This window comes from Lepidothrix coronata, unplaced genomic scaffold (assembly GCF_001604755.1).
Source record: "Lepidothrix coronata isolate B3197 unplaced genomic scaffold, Lepidothrix_coronata-1.0 Scaffold20, whole genome shotgun sequence".
Lineage (NCBI taxonomy): Eukaryota > Metazoa > Chordata > Aves > Passeriformes > Pipridae > Lepidothrix > Lepidothrix coronata.
Window position 1 is genome coordinate 1116162 of NW_016690200.1, and position 20570 is coordinate 1136731.

Consider the following 20570-nt stretch of genomic DNA (forward strand, 5'->3'; position numbering starts at 1 on the left):
AAAAGCTTCCAGTCATACCATAGTGCTCGCCTGTGGGACATGAGTAAATAAGATGCAGAATATGAGGGAAAATTCCTTTGCATCTCCAGCCATGGGAATTTGATCTGAGGAAGGATAAATGATACGTTTGTGCAAATGCTCTAAAGCACTTTCACTGCTTAGAGTCATGCAAAGCATGGGACTTTGCAAGGGTGTCATTTGCCAAAATATAGACTTGATCCTCCACATACTTGAAAGATGATGACTGAGACTGCTCTCCACTTCCCATTTCATTCTTATTTGGAAGGAATGATCTCTGAAGTGACCATCCCAAGTGGAAATTTGTCATCTCTTGCTTAATACTTACAGAATTTCTCAGTAAAAAAAAACACCTGGAACAGTTACAACAGTGAGAGAAAAAGCTGCCTCATGACTGAAATGCACAAGTGGGAATGAGCCCTGCCTGCTGCCTTGTGCAATCATTTATTTCACTGCATCATTAGGAAAATATCTGTAAAATATTCCAGACTGGAATGACAGTAGTGCACTCTGCTTTCTTACTGACACAAATGACAACACAAGCTGCAAAGTGGTGAAGAATCATGTTTGGGCAGTTATTTACTGACTATTGAAAACAGCTTGGAAATAAGACTGAATATAAAGGCTGCATAATTTTTATATACAGTAAAAAACAAATGTCACAACACTTTCCTCTAGGTAGGAGCAAGTCCTTTCATTGCTGGAGAATACCCATGAAGACTTACATGGATATTGTAGAAATTCTGAACCATATTTCATATATGTCAATATAGCATAAATAGAGCCATTTAGAGAATTCCTAAAGTATTCTGAGTTTAAAAGATCCAATTGACCTCAGATGTATTTGTTCAGAACAAATTCCCATCATTATATTGCCCTTGCCTTCAAAAGACAAGCAATCCTTCATTTCAGACTTTTATTTCCTTCAGAATTATGCACAAATGGTTAGAGTATTTAAAAGCCCTTGCACCTGCACTTTTCAACTAACTGCATCTTCAGAAGAAATTCTGAAATTGAGCGTTCTCTAGAGATAAACACGTCACCTTGAGGCAAGACAGAGAATTTTGCTACACTTTATGGCCCATTTGTCTGTGGACAGATAAAACAGCAGCAGGCTGTCCTGCTACTTCTGCTCATCCTCTCTGGTAGCAGCTGTACAAAACATGACAGTTTTAAATTCTTATTCCATTTGGGCTTTGCTGATGAAGGAAGTAGGAAGTAAGATAAATTGACTTTGCTTCACACTTGGAGCAAATGAGAATTTTGTTGGGGATTTCAGTGTCCAGGATTTAAACCTGTAAGGAGTTTTCTGAAGTAAACCCAAGGTACAGTTGGCTACAGAAACTCAGATCTGACTAATAGCTCTTCTGACACTACTGACAAGTGCTGACAGTTCTCTTCGCAGGATTCATTTTACTCAAACCTGCTTTCTCAGACTGTACATCTGACACCAGGACTTGCTCCATTCAGCCTACAGCTGTTATAGATGAAAGATGTTTTTAAATTGGTCAGATATCTTAACAATACTTCCACTTTAACATTTTTCTCACTGTGTTCAAATGTATGTTGGCGTCCTAATGAGGGTAATGTTCATAACAAAGTAGACAAGATCCTCATACAAAAAAGTGGGAGACTTTGAACTGTAGTGGCATGAACAGCTCTGGTGTAATACCAAGGTCCAATTTCATGGGCCTGAAAAACACAATAATATTGATACTAACAGGCTGAGGAGAGACACAGGGCACTGTGAGGTACTCCTGAAGAGGGTGAATTGATAATGAAGAGTTAATACCAAACAGATGTACTTGCTCAGTTACTTCATTAGTGCCTCCATTTTCAAGACTTAAGAGAACAGCTCAGTGACAGAAAAAATTCAGATTTGTAGTCTATCATTGCTGTTATTGAATGCTATTTGTGATTTCCACACCAGTGTCATTGTATACTACACACCAGTTATAATTAGCACCTGAGTAACATAGTTTTTATGGAAACACTGAATAGCTGTACATTCCACCCTTCCCTTTCCTCTGCATGCTCCACAATGCACTTGCACTTGCATCAAAACTCAGAGCCAGACTGTCAGTTTAACCACCTGCAACAATTTTATCAGTGGAAAATCTAGCCCTGGGTGTATAGCAAGAAGCCATGGGGACTATACTTCTCCCTGATTTCAAGCATTGCTACAGAGGCCACACAAGCTGCATGGTCAGTCTGTAAAGCTAAATAAGACATAAAGTCCTAATGGCACATACTCTTGTGAAAGGGGCTGAGGAGAGCTGGAGATAGTGCACAAGCAAGGGCGGGTCTATGCACCAGGGAGCAGATGAGGGGGGAAAGAATGGGTATGGGGAGAAGGGAGTGTATCTGGGGAGAAGGGAGCAGTTGTACTCAGTCCAGAAGCATCATGTTGTAATGTTGGCTCAGCTGCCATGAAACCACCGTCTGAGAGAGCCTGTAACATCTCCTAAGTGCTGATGCCCCCTCAACGCCCTTCACACCGTTCCCCTGAGAGCAAGGGCATTTCCTCAGAACTGGCTTCGAAAAGCTCTTCTAGTTTCTTGACTCAACCAAGATACATTCAGATGGACATGCAGGCAGAGCAGAAACAGTAAAGGAGGTGAAACCAGGTCTGGGAAACAATAATCAGCTCACCAATGTGACTTGCTACCTGGGGAGCAAAGGCAGTATTTGGCTGGGCTGAAGGCACTGTGGAGGGAGCAGTGCTTGCACAGGAAAAGAGGCACAGGCCAGGGACCTCTGCGAGCAAATTTACTTGTCAGTGCAACAGAGATTTCTGCTGTTGGCAGCAAACCCGCTTTAGGAGGTTCCTACTTGCTCTCCCTGCATATAACTGCTTGTTCCTGTCCCCACAGGGAGGTTCCCTGTCTGACGTGGGCCAGATAAGATTTCTTTCCCATGCTCTGAATGAGGAAGGGGAACTTTTGTAAGAAGAGAGTGGGAGGATTAATTCATATTTTAGATGTTTCTACCATCATGACTTCTGGTTGACAAAGCAAAATTAGTAGCCCTGCTCTGAAGTGCTACAGAAGTGCAGTACAGACACGTGACTGCTGTAGGGAATCACCGTTTAAGTCACTTAGTCATTATTTCAGATACCTGCATCAGATGGACATTCTCTAAGAAAATGTGCTTTAAATATAAAAAATAACTGTTTTCAGGAAATTTCAAAAGACTTTGAGACTTTTCTCTTTTTATTATTTTTCTTTTTTTACCCCTGTTTTACACACACACACATATATATTTATATTATCGAAAAGCAAGCGAGCCAGCAAGTAGAACAAGGTAGTTAAATTGGCTAAAGCAAAGGTAGGTTTGCAAAACAGTTTTGCACTGGCAATAGTAAAGAACGCCTTGGAGTAATGAAAATAAACCCAGTTCCCATTCTAATACCTTGAACTAGACTACATATTTACTATGGTAAACTAGATTTACTATGGCAAATATAATTAGGCTATATATTTTCCTATGGTAAAATGAATTAGAATTATCGGTTATGCTTTCTGATATTGACATGAATTAAATTCTTATAAAGCCATTAAAAATAGAGGTCATTGAATATCAGCATTAATTCCCTAATAAGCTAGATTTTTGTCTTGGAGATGGGCCAAGCAACCTCTATCAGATTCAGAGTCCCACCTGCAGATGTTCAGGTGGACCCAGTATATGCCCTGTAGACTTGGGTAAAATTGTAACAGCAGTGTAGTTACTAAAAGCAACAGGACAACAGATCTCAGAGATGTGTGTCTGCACAAGGAAACCATGGGCTGCAGTATATTAGTTCCAAAGCAACGGGAAAGCAGGTTCAAAGCTCCAGCTCCTACGAAGTGCACACTCGTCAGTAGATCTGGAATGGACCCTAAGAGGTTTCCTTTACAAGGCAGACAGAAGCCCCTCCCAATTTAATTTCAAATATAAAATTGGGTGACATGACCTGTGGATGCTCTAGCATATAGTTATAAGCTTTTATTTCATATTGTAGGCAGGTCATTTTTTATTATTAATATTTATATCCATTATGTCATATAGGCTAAGGTCGTGTTACATATTTAATGAGACATATTTTTCAAGAAAATCCAGAGTGTATGGATGACGCAGAGAATTTGTAAAGTCACCCTAATTGTGCCAGATAAATTAAACACAAAATTTCAGTGTCTTCAGTAACCTCTTAGCTGCCAAACTCTATAGTTCAACGGCAAATCATTTTGGGATAGCCAGGATTTGGATCACAAAGTAGATTGCCTATTTTCTCAAAAAAGGTATCTGTCACTCCCATCCTTGTTGAAATGTCTCTGTTAAGCAGAGTTACACAATCCTTCTGACTCCTCCGACAGTGCACGGGCATGATAAAGGAAATTTTGTCTCTTTCTGCTATATCTTTGTGTATTTATGTCCAAAGGACTCTGAGTACAGAACAGTCCTCCTCCCCTAAATCCCTCAGCCGCTCTGTGAGGAACTCAGATATAAGTGGAACAGCAGAAATAGGGAGGGAGGAAAGGGAAATAGGATGTGACTCGAGGAGGACCTGTGTGGTGACCACAGATGTCCACTGCTAGACAGACACTGACGTCAGGAGGATCATGCCCTCAAATTAGTGCATAGAAAGAGAACAGGGTTGGGAATTTTGAAACTCATCTGAGTTGGATTTTCTTAACAGATGTCGTTAGTAAACATGCAATTAAAAAATAGATTTTTGAAAGAACTCTCTTCAGAGCTGATGCCACTGATCATGTGTCTTCCCCACATTCTTCTAGGGGACCAGTTTTTTACACTGTCCCATCCTCCTTTTTGCAAGAGACCAATCATTCTTCCTTTTTGTGTTTTTTCTCTCATCTTTTGAGATTTAATAAAGTCAAGATTCAGAGTAGTTTGGTATTTTGTGAACACAATTCTTTTTTTATCCAATTGAGGCCCTATTGTGATCATGAAAAAATGAAAACTGTTGTGAACTACAGGCTGTTTACACTGTTAAGAGGTTGATATGGGTCAATTCTCTAAGGTTATTCTTAGTTCAACTGCTATATAAACTGTTGATGTCACTGACTGGAGGCTGCTCTCCAGGACATTATATATATATGATAATTATATGACAGAAAATGCAACATATGGTTGGATCTGACCTTCAAGTTCACTAGTGTAAGAAAGGAAAAAAAATTCTGTAAGAAACTCGCTGTTTTTCCCATTACTAAATTGTTATAAATGCCTTCAAGTTTATACTTAGTCTACAGAACATACAAAAGTCTTTCCTCACATGGACAGCAGTGCCCCATCCATCTTCAAGCTAGGGTACATTGTAAGTCTCAATGATCATTGCCTCCAGAAAGCATTTTTGAGACAAAACAGACAAAGTCTTTTGCATAACTAGACAATCATCCAAAACTGGGATCTTCGCTCTCACATAAACATTTTGTTTCTCTGCAAAACAGTCTGAGACAGATTTTTCTGAGAAATAACAAATCATCAAAAATGAATCTAACAGCAAACAAGGGACTCAAGAAAAGCACCACTTCCTCACTCAGCCCACTTTGCTTGATCTTCATGAGCATTCAGATTTACAGCTGCTGATATTGCCACAAGAGCAGGTTTTTGTTGGTTTTAGTTTTTCTTCCTGTAGAGCAAGCGCAGCTGCAAAATGCAAGCTCATTTCTAGGCTTATTTGTACACCACTAGTTCCAACCATTCATAGTTGTGCAACACCCCGTTGGGGTACTGGGGTTGCTGCAGTGTCACAGATGGTTTAAGTGAGGCTCATGGAGCTGTACAATTGTAACTATGTTTTATATGTATAATGAAACAATGCATGATGTGGAAATAAGCCAGCTACACTGAAACAGAACAAACTAACAGCTCCGATGCAACAGTTAAGCATCTCATCAGTTATAAAATAAAACAAGTTTAAAGCAAAAACTATACAGAGAACAGGATGCTTGACATTTTAAAGTAGCATGTTCAAAGGATCATTTTTAGAACATTAAGGAAATGTACTCATCCAATCAAGTTCTCAAAAGAATTCCTGCCACCAAAATGTTCTCCTCTGCTTTTTCACCATGTTGTAAGAATGGATCACTATTAGGGGGAAATTCTCAGAGGGAAGAAAATTCTATGTACGAAACTGCAAGAAACTAAATAATCCTTAAACGGGGCTAATTTCCACATGGAATTGATGATTTAGCATTGTCATCCTTCAGCAGAGGAGAAAGAACTGCCTGTCTTTAGTTTACTTATTTAAGGTTAAAAAAGAGACAAGGAGTGTAAATTTGATCCTGCTTCAATTTACTTCAGTGGCAAAGCTCTTGCCATGACTTTAGTGGGAGTGAGACTGCAGCTTAATTCATTCAATATGGAGAAGAACAAACCAGTTGAAAATAATGTTCTTGTTTATTAGATTTAAATTACTACCATAGTTGTTTTTAACAGTGTTAAGTAAGTCCTGTTTTAAAAGCCAAAGGTTGCCTTCAGTGGTGCCTTTTCCTATGTACTGTGTCACAATGCAGGATCCTGGTCCTCTGGCCAACTCACCACTGCTCCCAGCAAGCATGGCTCACTCTGGGACATGGCCACATTCCCACATGGGAATGATATATGTTTGTGGATGTCAGTGTGGATATGTCCCTGTGACAATATCCAAATCTGGGCTAGGGCATCCCTTCCAGCCAAGAAACCAGGGTGCACACTTGGGTAATATAAATGCATTCGTTGAGAACACAACTACACTTATTAAGACATCCATGAAAAGCAGCAAAGTAAAGCGAATCAACAGGTTAAATTTGCTGTTAGGACTCTGCATTTCTACTGGGAAATTTTAAGATAGCCACAAATTGAAAGAAGTTGAATTTTATTTCTTTTTTTTCTAGAAGACAATCAGCCTTCTGGTCTGGCTATTCGCTGCCTCTCCCTATAAAGTAAAACGTAGAAACACACACACAAAATCTGTATGAAAGTACCTGTCAATGAATTAACAAAGATTATTACTCAAAAGATAGACATAAATAAGACTGTCTATACTGTACGAATTAAACATGTCCACATATGTAAATTAGGACACAGATCCTCCTGTTCTTTAGTAACACAACTGATGTTCTCCTGTAAATGACATTAATGAATGAGACTGGTTTATGAAAATCTTCTGCATTTGTTATAGAGGTCAGAATGAGGATATTAAATGAGGTAGCAGACAATGAGGATGTGCTGCTTAGGGAAGCTGAATGTCACTTCTGTGCTTGGGGAGTTCTACAATTTGCATGAAGGTCACACGGTATCTCCAGCTACATGACAATTACTGATAAATACACACTGTTGCTCTGACACTGAATGTAGGGCTATAGAAAGAGTATTAAAATATGGAATATTACTCAAAAATCATCCCCTGATTTTCTAAAGATAGTAATCTTATATTAGAAGACAATTTGTTACCTTTTCCTAATATTAAACATAACATAAATATAATAAGAATATCTCATAATCTTGTAAAAGTGTTTAAGATATAGATTAATTAAGGTCTATGCAGTGAAAACACCCTAGAAATATCACAAGTACAGTCATAATTTCTGAGATATCAATGACATGAACCACTACCTAAAAGCTAAAGACTAAGTGAAAAAGATAAAAAGAAATACTGAAGAATTATTCAATTAATGGAACAGGGAAAATGTAGGCTGAGGTATGTGATTAAAGATCATATTAACAAAGGTGGAAAACACATGTACTACAAGATATTTTAATTTAATTGCATGTAGTTTTAGTTTTATATGTGCACAATTTTTTTAAAATACATCTTTAGAACTGAGGCAAACAATAACTGAAATCTATCATATGACATTATATTAATTCCTTCGCTGGAATATCTGTATCTTAACATGTGTGACCAGGTCTTTGAAGCTGCCTGATGTGTCCAGTCTTGGTCAGTTTTCCATAAAGAAGGAAAAGAGCCCTGTATGCTCCTCCTTATGATATTTCAAGTCTTAGTTCCAAAGAACAGAGATGCCAGGACTTGTCAGTGACGTTACTTGTAACAATTTTATGAGAACTGGCAAGACAGTTCATTTCTCCTACATCTAATTCTCAGAAACCTTGGAATTATTTTAGCTGAAATACTTGGGGGGAGGAAGGTAGACTTAATTCCAACTATAATTAATGGTCAGGAGATCTGACATGATGTTATCAACAACAAAAATATGACTTAATTACAATAAGCCATGCTGATAACATTTACAATACATAAGTATGAAAAAACTGTAATAATGTTTTTCTTCCATGTGGAAAAAGAAAAACACATCCCGTTCCCCCCAAAAAAATTAAGAGAAGGCACAATAAATTCTGATAATTCTTTTTCTTCTGGATTTTCAGTTCCATCACTGCTCTCCAAATTAAGATTTATGTGCCATTTTCTATCTGTATCTGTTGTTGACTTTTCCCCCCCTGCAGGAATATAGGTGGATAAGCTTGGACAGGAAACTGTATCCCTCAAGCCAAACTGAAAGGTTTATAAAGTTGCTAATAAAAGTTTGGGTCAGGGCCTAAATATCAATCATCCACTCATTGTCTTTTTAAACGAGCTCAGGCATTTTCCCAACCACTCCCAGCAGGTCTCTGCCACTATTTTAAACTAAGATTTCAGCCATTTCTTTTTTTCCCCGTGTTGACCTCAATAATTTTTCTTTCTCCTCCCATCCTTACCTGCCAAATGCATCCATCAGGATTTTGCCAAAGGCTGTCTGCTTTTGAAGTTTAGAGGAATTCGCTAATCGTGAGTGTCAAATCCACAATAAATGCCATCGCCATATGGTATATGCTGCTTTGGGGAATTATCTCAAAAGGCCTGGCTGTGAGAAGGCTGGCTGTATGTTAGGAGGGGTTTATTGCTAACTTTCATAACTCATGTCATGTTCTTTCAGTTTCTGTATTCATTGGCCTCAGCAAGTGCAACTGTTTCCTGAATTTATAAAAATGTTGTCAAGATCCCTTGATCTCTCTTCCTCTGTCTCTCTCACAGAAACACATCCAAACACATCCATACACAGTGGAATAGCAAAAGCACAGTGGCATACAAATCTAGCAGAAGAGAAGCTTGTAAATAAATAGCATGTCACTCTGCTTACTCAATAAATTCCTCAGCGTGTTAAACTCATGATAAACATATCATAAGCCCTGACAAAGGTTTTACAGCCTGTCCCATCACACCATCATGAGTGTAATTCTGCAATGCATAGGAAGACGTAAGTTTGAAAAACAGAGCAGAAATAGCTCCCATAAGGGCAGAGTGCTGACATAGCTGAAACATAACTAACTGGGGAGCATTTGTTTGGGTTAAAGAAGACAATATCAGTGACATATCTCTGTGCCTGTGGTGTGCTGTACCTTCTAAGCAACAAGAAATCTAACCTCTATAAAAAATTGTCCATTAATACATAAATACATCTGTTTAAACCCCTCAGCCGCTAACATTCTCCACAAGAACCACACACAAGATTAAGAAATTCCACAGATAAACACGCTTTTGTGATTCAAAGAAGTAAGGAAAAAGAAAAATGCATATCAAGAATACAAAAAAATTATTAAAAAAATAAATTACACTGTCCTTTGAAACACTTGGGGCAGCTCCCTCGACTTTCTCTGATGCTCGAGGAAGGTGTGAATGTTCTCCATGTCCCACCTCATCTCCACCAGCCACATGGGAATGTCTCCAATGGGCCTCAGGGTGTTTCAAGTAGCACTAGAAGCTTATGTTTAGGCAGTGACTCCCCTCTAATTTATGTATAGTACGTTAACATCCTCTTGGAACAAATAGAAATAATGGTTTAAAAAGACAGTTATATTTCAGAAACATGTGCCCCTACACATACACTAAAAAGAGAATTTAATACTGTCCCTAGGCAGAATTCATCCATCTTTAAGGCTTATATTATGTATTTCTGGGAACTGTAGGGACAGTGTTTTGCTTTCCTGATTAATAATACAAATGAACTGCTGGCAACATCACATCAAAACAAAAGTGGCAGAATCAGAAAAACTACTGAAAAGTTTACCTTTATAGGAAAGCTTCAGTCTCGGGATAGTTTGTTTTGACGTTCCAATGACTGGAAGGAAGAGCATCACTAAAGATAGCAGACTGCAGGCATGTGGCGCTTGCAAAGCTCTCATTCTGCTCCCTTCTTCTGTACCTTCTTTTGCACTATGGTGAAATATCTTCCCACTTTTCAAACAATCCAAGTTTAATCTGGAAGAAAAAAAGAAAACATCTGTAGATCTCCATTTTTCTATAAACAATAATTCTGTGAGCAAGCCAGACCTATCTTTAAAGAGTAACTGATTTAGTATCTTCGTTACAGAAGTATTTGTTCATCTAATATAACTAAAAATGTTGTAAATCTGTTTTTATAATACTAAATTTGCACATTTTGACACTGGAAAAATACATAAATTTTTCAAACACCAGTGTCTAGCACAGCTAAAGTTTAAGCACAAATTAAATTAAAGCAGTATCCATAAAAAGAATATTTTCCGTTCAAAAGTGACCATGTAACTTGTTAGTTCATACTGCTCCACTGGATATCTTAATGTTTTATAACTTTCTTAATCTCAGTACAGCAGCTACTTTATATTTATGCTATGGCTAGAATGAACCGTAATATCTCAGATACCATGGGGGTACAAGCTGAGTTAACAGTGAGTACATACTCATCATAAACTTTCATAAATAAACTAAGAAAATTGTATAGAGCAAGCAGTTGTGTTTTATTTTAATAGAGAAAAAAGTCAGCGTGGATGGCAGATTTAAAAGTGTTTTCAGTATAGTATTTCCAGCAGAATAACTGCCTCAACTCATTCACCAAAATGTCCTATAAACTTTAATGAGTGTTTCATGCAGAGGTCAATAGGCTGATATGGGACTTCATTAGCACAGCGTGCAACTTAGCCAGCTTTGCAACACTTTTCACTTAATAACAGTCATTCATATTCCATAAATCTTGAAGTGTTTTACAAATGAAAGCAATTATCACTGTCCTTATTTTCCCTATCCAAAAACGGAATCATAAAGCTGCAGTGAACCTATTTTCTCAAGGTCACACAGCCACTACAAATTTTTTAGTTGAAAAAAGCAACAGCAACCCTGGTGTCCCGTTTGTACCTAGTTATCAGGTATCTCTTTTGCCCAATAACTCCAGTTTTGCACGTGAAATCATTTGAAATGGTATCCTGAGTTCTGAACGCAGAACTCGATGGTTAATAAATCACAGAGATCAGAGTATGAAAATATTTGTGAGACCAGATCCTTCCCCCTGCAAGTGCATGATGCCAGAGGTCAAGGGAGATGGTTGGTGAAATGACAAATGTCAGTGTTTGAGTAATGCCGTAAAGCAAGGAGTAAGGAAATGTTATGGTTAGTGGAGAGATTAATGGCCCATGACTTGCCATGAAAATTCTTTTGTGAAAGGTACTGGAACTGCTTGATTAAAAGACTAATCCTAATGCCCACATCAGCCAGCACTTGCATGGACATCAAAGGAGAGGTTTCTTGTAAGCCCATGAGAGGTGCAGGGGCTCGTGGCCCCTGAGCCTCTCCCCTGGTCTGACACACCAGCTCACTGCAGTGCTGGTGTCAGAGCACCCAGAATCAACTTGGCACCTCATGATGCAGACAGTCCATCCTTCCTGGCATGAAAGGATGGAGAGGGAACCTCTTCAGTTCCCTCCACCACAGGAGATCTCTCTCATATGAAGCTCAGTCTTTCTGAGCCTCCAGACCACCTGTCAATATCAAAAGACAAGGGGGTGTGCAGGAAGGGCATAATGGGGTAAGAGACAAAGGAAAATAATTCATAAAACCCCCAAAACATCGTTCCTATTGCAGAACCTTGAACTTCTTTCTTCTCAGTCCCTTCCTCAACACTCACATTCAGTGTCTGAATGTCACTACATCTTCATGAGATGACATGGAAAGAAAATAAAACAAATGTGAAATGTTTCTGCTTCATCTTTCCCTTCCCCTCCCTTTATTACAGTATTGGATCCTAAGAGAAGATCCTTATTCCTTCTGTGCCAATACATCTATTTGAGGGTGGACCCTGAAAGACCGCTGTTGATTAGACTGTCTTGGTTATATCACCCTAAAGAAATGAATTTAGAGGTAAGAAGGGGAAAAGAAGGGGAGGGAGGAGGGGGAAGATTGTATAAAGATGAGACACCAGCCCTGTTCCTCTCCAGTAGGATGATAGTGACAAACCATACTTCAAAAAAAAGCAATTAAGAAGGAGCCAGTCTCACAGCAAATATGTTGAGAACTCGTGGCCTGAGGGTCTGGGCCTCAGCCAACAGGGGTCTCACCAAAGGATTTGGGGCTCATTTTCCTGAGGCAAAATACAGTGAAGAATCAGGACTAAATTTGGCACTTACAGAAAAAAATGAAACACCAGTTGCTGGAATGCACTGTCATTTGCTGAACTTGGGCCTTGGCCACACCCCCCAACCTCATTTTTTCATGTAGGCTTCTTTTGCTAATGGGAACCTTCCTTTTTTTCCCCCCCCCTTCCCCTTTTATTTGAATAATGTCTGTGAAAAACCATTTGCTGTCACAAGGCGGTTAGTTTGTACTGGAGGCAGCTACTCTGTGAGCTCAAGCCAACACTGTCCTGTCTTAAATTCACTGCAATCTGGCCAGATTGTCACATATATTTTTAGTTTATGATGATCCTCTAATACAATTTCAGCTTCTACACAGAGTCTTTCCAACAGTCTAATGACTAGCTCAGGTTAATGAACTTCAGAGCAACTAACTCGCCATTAATCTTGGGGAAATATCCTTCCTCTGTAACACATGTAATGTTAATCAGTGTCCTATGCTTAAAAGACCCACAGTCACATTGCTCAGAAGCAGACTCCTGAGCAGAAATAAAATATAAAACCTAAAAGCAAATCTGACTCCCCCATTCTTTCCTCCCCTGAAAAGTAAAAAGAGTTCTGTCATGGAAGGAAAAATTATAGTTTCCTTTAGTTCTTCAATACTTTTGCTAAGCACCAGCATGTTCTAAAACTTCCTCATCATGAACAGTCCCAAAATAAATGAGGAAAAAGAGTCTGAAAAGAAAACTACTGAGGCTAAAGCTGCTTTCCCACCTTGGCTTCAGCTAGGAAATATCTGCACTGTGTTAATTATCACCTGCAGGACTGACTGTGGAAGGAAGTTATGCACACACCTCGCTGAAATAGGGGCATTTCCAGTGGAATAAAAGAGCTTTTATTTGCCCCACGTAGGGATGGGGGGCGAGAGGCTGAAGAGGGGCCAAGGAGCCCGGCTCCATCCTGCTTGGACCTCCCTGGGGGGCTCATAAATTTGTAATGGGCTGTAGGTTAAACTGCCAAAAGACAAAAAGCTGAACTGCTGGTGTCCTGCCATCCTGACACAGAGAGGCAGCTGGACCTGACTGGCACAGGCGTGATGTCACGTCCCCTAAACGAGGTGTCACCTCCCTGCAATTGGTCAGATTTAGTGGAGCCTATAAAACAGATTGCTCCGAAGCTACTGTCTGAAACAAGAAAACCTGGAGCCAATTTACTAAACGTAATTTATTCCAGGTCCTTTGTGGCAATAAACAGAGCTCTTCAGCCCTCTCAGACACACAGACAGTGAGGAGCTCTGTGCTTATGGGAGGTTTTTCAGATCGTTCAGCTCAAACCTATCTAAGTGCAAAATCTCGCATTCACAAATACTGTGTAGTTTCTGACTTCTCCTGGCGTCATGAAGTCCAGAGCTGAAAGGACTGTGTCCCATCTGCAAACATACACTTTTTTAACAGTAGTTCATGTAGCTCTCAGTTAATTCCATAACAAAAACCTTTATGGAGTTGGAGGATAATTTAAAACCTGTTTCCAGCACTAGTTTTTCAAGGTCATTTTAAAATTCAGAATTTTGTATTCCAATAAAGAGATAGGGCTCAGTTTTATTGGATCTCATAGCAATGTTACAAACCGTGACAACTGAAAATTGAGAACAACCTTGAGTTGGCTCATGTTGATTAAAGATTATTGTTGATTATGGATTATTGAAAAGTATGTTCTCTCTTTCCTATCTCTTTATTAAGTACATGTCATTTACATATATGCATACAAATTTAAAGCATGTTTCTTTAACTACAAATATACAGATATTTGTGTCCAATGCATATACCTGTAGATGTCTTACCTTTGAATTATCATATATATGCCAAAAGAAAAATTCCTATGGTTGTCTACTATGTGATCCAAAACTGTACTATAATAATGAGTTGGATATTGAATACTCTTTGTTAATAAGAGAGAAAACTACAAGCATACGTAACTCAGATTAATAACTTATAAAATCAAATAGACTAAAAATAAAATTACATCTTTAGACTTAACATTCTTAACTTACTTCTTGAACAACAGAGATGACATTCATCCAGAGTACAATGAAACTATGTTCTTGTACCCCTTAAATAGATGGTCTGTTGATATATTATTTGGCAGAAGAGGCTTTTCTCTTCATTATGAATCTCAGTTAAAGCAAACTCCATCCAAGAACTGGTAAAGAGTTATTATTCATCACCATTCTCCTCTTTATTAAGTAGTTTTTGTGCTGTTTATAGTGCAGGAAATGTTCTCTTCCAAGGATTCTGAAAAATACTGCTTTTTACATAAACCCCAGATCAGCATTACATAACTTCCCAACACCAGGAAAAACTACAGAATAAAAAGACAATGGTACAATAAAAGGGCCTACAGTAGGTGATTTTTTTTTTAATTTTGTTTTGCTTAAATCATTGGGTTTAGTGTTTCTGGTTTAGATGAGCTTTTGCCATAGAGCAGCCTTTGCTATTGTTAAATACACAGATGATTAGCAAATACTCATATGAAGCATAACCCAGCTTATAATGAGTTTTACAAAGCTTTAAAGGCTTTGCCTTTACTGAGCTCCTCACAGGATTTATGCACTATCCATTCAACACGAGTAATTGGGAAGGGAAGAAAAAACACTGCTCTGATTCCCACCTGAGAAGAGTCAAATAGAGCAAAGAAAAATGAAGGGATTGAGACACAAGGAGGATGTACCTGAGGGAACAAAGAGTCAGCAAAAATCTGTTTTTATTGCAGAGAATCACATGATAATAAATAAAGCTCTCCAACAGAGAGAGAAAATACCTTTGAGGATTACGCTGGATTTTTTATTCATTAAGATAAATTCAAACTATAATAAAAATGGTGATGAAAAAAGTGAAATTTGAGAAAAGAAGGATGAAGAAACTCATTTATTTTGTTCATTTTTAATAGTTTTCTGGATCTTTCTGAAGCCAATCTACTGATGAAAGCATTTCTTACAGGCATGTCATCTGTTTGGAGATAAATACAGGTAGGAATGGGTAATTTATAGAGAGTGGTCTGTGTCACATTGCTATGAAGAGCTTATCTGACCATGAAATTTACTATCAGGCACCTAAAATTATACACATAGGAAATGAACACTTTACCTTCAAAAGATACCAGGATATTTTTCAAGTCAATGTCAGTGAGATCAGGATTACACCCAAAGATTTCACATAGATGGAGAACTAATCCTTTCAGAAAGTGGTAGACAGACAGCCATGCACACAGGCGTGTTATATATCACTAGTAACGGTGATTCTGAGTAATTTTATCTGTGGTATTATATCTTTTAGACATATAACACATAAATCCAAGACTGACAATAAAACAAATGCTACTCTTTAACCCTAATCCTTTGTATATTGTGTCTCCTGAAAAATGAAGAAAATCAGACACATAGTTTTACATTCTATTCCCTGTTTCTCAAGCACAATATTTATTGTGAAAAAAGGTGGGATAGGATCAGGTGGGTTGGAAAGCACCTTGTCTTCTGATAATGATGTTGCAAAGAGGAGGTGAGCACATGAATAAAACGTCCCACCAATCAGATGCGCAGCTTGTATCTTCACACAGAAATATCAACATGCCTTTCACTCTGAAGTTAGATGCACATGCATCTCTGATACTTCTCTTCTTTTTTTTTCCCTTGTTTTCTTTTGTGGAAGGAACTATGACTTCAGGTATTACACCTGTAATAACAGCTTCCCATAGGCTCTTTATTTAGAACGACATGAGAACACCCTACACATCTGACCATAAAAAAAAAAAAAAAGAAAAACCAAAATCCCAACACAAGCCAAAGAAAAAAGCAGTGTAGGGCACGATTTAGCAACACATAAGAATCAAAAGGAACCGTAAGCCAAACCTCAGTGTTACATTATTTTAAGTACAGTGTGTTTCCCCAGCAGACCAAAAAAAACCCTCTCAAGCTATGAAAAGTGATTCTAAGATGGGTTTTGTAACTGTGGTATCCAAGAAAAGAAAAAGGCAGTAGCATGAAAATTCCTAGAGACATTAATGAAAAGGTAGACTAGATGGAAACCGCTTCCTGCCGAGTGCTGTGACGTCTGAAGGGTTTCAAAGAGAGAGAATTTTCCTCTGAAATGTCTGTCACCACCTGCAGCACTTGTGGTGGCTTGGCTCAGCTCTAACTATAGCAGACAGGGAGAGAGCACTTGCAGGATGCTTTGCCTGTGGAACAGCCTTGGCTTGCTTTTGGGAAAATACTTAAAAGCCAGAAAAGTGTCATGATGGCCATCAGATAAAATAAATGCTCATTTTGGGGAGACCTGCCTGGACATTTAAGCACTAACAGATTGCATTTGTTCAGCTGCAGCCTGAATTAACCCCAGACAGCACTGTCAAGCCAGCTAACCACTGATACTGCAACTACCATTCTTTTGCTGGAAGAAACATAAATCTACAATGGCCAACTCAAAGGAAGGATTACAGTCTCTTTTTCATCTCCAGGAATTCTTGCCAGTGTTTCTCTATGGAAAAACTGTTCTCTGTATTTCCTTTCATAGGAAACCTTCTAACTTCTCAGGAGTGGAGCGTAACTCCTCTAGCAGGGACGATTCTATCACCAGAAGTCTGAACTGGCTGATATTTTTGGGAGTTACCAGTAACTAGTGGCAATGGGGTGTTTTACATATTAGTTACTTGAATAGACACTTGCTCTACCATGTATTTTGCATGTTTGTGAAAAACCCCGCTTGATGGGGAAATAGTGCAGCACTCTGGTGAAATTTGTCATGTATCAAGTCCTGACTTACTCCTACACACGACACAGCAGCAAGGTAAACAATAGTGTATCCTCTGAAAGGGTACAGCCAACGAACTCTCTGCATAGATGTATCTAATAGATACAAGTAGGTAGGGCTCTTCTGTCCTTGATCCAAGCAATCCAAACCTAAGCCAGCTCCTACTGCTGTATGGCTCCATTAATTGCATACTATACAACAGTATATTACACATTTTAGCCATACATGCATCAAAGGCAAAACCAGCCAGCCAACTCTGCGTGCAGGCAGAACCTGCAGCTACCCAGACCGTCCATAGAATCACAACCCAGCAGACTCTACTAAATCAGAAACTCGACCACAAAAACCCCAAAACAAACCCTTCCCAAAATTGAAAGAAATAAAGAACAAATATTTACATTTACAATTATATTTATAATGTTAATGTCATTTCACAGCCAAGGCTTTATTGTGCTAAAATTTGTAGCTAGATTTATCTGATATAGGCAGTAATGTATTGCCAACTAGTTTGCAATTGTGCTTAAATGCTTGCAGGCACTCACAGATTCACCAGATGTATCTTATAGATATAGATGCCTGTGGGACTCTAAGAGTAAAACAGAATGATTCCCCAGCTGTATCTCAAAGTTGATTATGGGACTCGGAGAAAAACAGAATATTATAAATGTTAAGGCAACTGCATGCTGTAGTTGGCATCTTAATATAATTAACCATTTTGGGGATATTTTTTTACTTCACTAATGCTGATAGGATGTTTCATTAACTGCCAGTATTACTTAGTCTATTGTCAGCTGTGTAAAAGTCAAATCTTATAGTTTTCAAAAGAATTGAGGCTAATACAGTTTAGTGACGGTTAAAAAATGTGCACTTCATATGGCAGCTGGGCTTTGATCAAATATGTTTGCTGGATATTCAATGGCATATTTTCCTAAAACTCCTTTCATCAACGTATGGCCTCATTACATGATGCACTATCAGTGAACTCTGTAGAGCACAGTCTACAGAGCTTCAATATATAAACTATACCACAGGGAAAGACATGCCGGAAGGATTTTGATTTACATTTCCAACAAATTTCGATTTAATAATTCATGCTGATATACTTGAACTCTATTGGAGGAGGGGTTTTTATATCCATTGTCCAACTAATTTTGGATCAACATTTTGTGCAGCCAATATGTAAAATGATACACATATGAACATGTACATTGCAGTGCAGTGATCTCTATTGTCCCTTTAACCCAGTTATTTTATTGTTAGGCTGAACACATTTGCTTTCTTCCTAGTTTTTTTGAACATTTGATTTCATTACATTTGGTGACAGGGAAGAAGCAGTGCCTCTATATAAGCTTACACAAGTCACTAACTCAATGTGGACGTATTCCTCTTATGGGTTTCCCTCAGGTACTCATCACCACAGTACCTGAGCAATTTAAAAGCTTTAATACCTCTATTCTCTATCCTCTGTCCTTGTCATTATGAGTCAATTAATTTTTACCGTAGGATATGACATCCCTTGGATAAGGTCACACCAGCATTAGGAGCACATCCCTCAACATTCAGGCAGTGCCTTAGTCATCCACCCTTCTCCCCAGGGGCAATAGACTACTGGCTGTGATTCCTGTGGTGAGATCTATGACTTCATGTATCACTTCTTCCAGGGTTTTACACTTGATTTAAGTTCTTGTGCAAACTGCAGAAAATTGCAAGCAATAACAGTTTCATTTTCTACAAAGAACTTCATAGAGCTGCGTAAGGAGTAAAATGCTGCCAGTGTGAGTTCAGACAGCAGGTTAAAAAGCTTTAACAGTCCTGTGTCCTCTGATCATCAACTTTACCACTTTCAGGGGCTAGAACATGCTGCTATCAGACCCTCAGAGAACTTTGCGCTTGTGCTACAGCAGAAATCAATTTATATTTGGTGCAATAGCTGTTTTGCTGGTCTATTTTTAAGCTGCTTTGTGAAGGGTGCTAGCATGACAGTTCCTGGAATCTGAAACAGCCATACGGAAAAAGAAAACAAGAATTCAGGCATCACCTCCTCCATTCAACACAGAAATATTTCCACTTTGGTTTAAAACCACAATAACTTTCCTTTGTCTCGTGAGGACGAAGTGAGGACAAAGAGTGCATAGATGAATCAGTACTTCTTTGAAAAGCAGGGAAGATTTTTATACAGTTAACCAGTTAGTTACTGGGGGAGTTCCATAACCAGAAGACCAATACAAAAAAGGTAGGATGTAAAACACCACTATAATTTCCTTTTCCCCAGTAATCATTCTCCCCTAACATGATGAGGCAGTCTTGACCTTGAGGGAGTTCTAGGGTTCATTGCCTACAAGGACTGTCACCACTGAAACAGGGGCTCAGAGAAGTCTTTGCAGACATTTGAAACTTGACTGGACATAGCTCTGAGCAATCTGATCCAAAGCTGAAGTTATCCATTCTTTGAGCTACAAACAGAACCATATGACTTCCTCATGTTTCTTTCAACCGTAATTTTTCTACTAATTCTTTTAACAATTAACAGACAAATGAATAACTGAACCGAGTCACACATTGAGGATCTTCCTCAACATCCAACACTCTTCCACTTAAACTTAAGTGTCTGACAGACATCAAATGGTTTTTCCTACTCTCTGGTGATCTTATCTTTCCAGGGATTGCTCTGATGAGGGAAACACCTACCAGATTTTCTCACAAATCATCTACTTTAGTATTGAAATTGGACTGAAATCAGGATCGTTTTCCTTTTATAAAACTGTCCAAAAGCTGCACCAATTCAAGAGCTGATTCGCAAGCAGATCATAAACTCATAAAATCATACAGAATAGGAATGTGTGCATAGGACAAGTGAAGTACACATAGAATAGATACAAGCACTGCATTAGCTGTATAACTTAATTCAGTATCACACAGCTGCCAAGTATAGTTCACCCACACAGTCCTGATTTGCCTATCCCATGAAAACTAAACACAGAACTGAGTATCAAAATTATTGACACTGTATGTGAAATAACGTTTTTGTCTACACTGATGAGACCAGAAGGGGATTTCTTCCAGGATTCCCCCACTGGAGCTAGAAGAAGAAGCTGCGTGAGAAATGCCACTGAACAAACTGCTGACACTCGCATCAAGCCAATGGGTTCTGCTCACCCAGGAGATATCAGCTCTGTGTTCCAGGCTGACCCCTCTTTTCTGTCCAAATTAGCAGCTCCTTCCTGCTGCTAATTATCTCCCAGTTGTATCAAGGAGTGGAAGCCATTGTAGTTACCACACTAAATATTTCTCAAGGTTGAGGGGTGAAAAATGACTCGGAAGGATTTGGTCTCCACACTCTCTTAGCTAGAAAAGAGATGTGGTGAAAAAGATTAAGTTGTGTTTCCATAGCCA

The 20570-nt window shown here is 38.7% G+C and overlaps 1 protein-coding gene across 4 annotated transcripts in view; it reads right to left on the bottom strand.

The window, feature by feature from the left end:
- SEMA3D (semaphorin 3D) overlaps positions 1 to 20570 on the bottom strand; it is a 138310-nt gene that overhangs the window by 82922 nt on the left and 34818 nt on the right. For all 4 annotated transcript variants that reach the window (XM_017807825.1, XM_017807826.1, XM_017807828.1 and 1 more), the window contains exon 2: positions 10062 to 10252. In XM_017807825.1, the coding sequence (XP_017663314.1) occupies positions 10062 to 10252 (191 nt within the window). The remainder of the gene's footprint in view (positions 1 to 10061; positions 10253 to 20570) is intronic.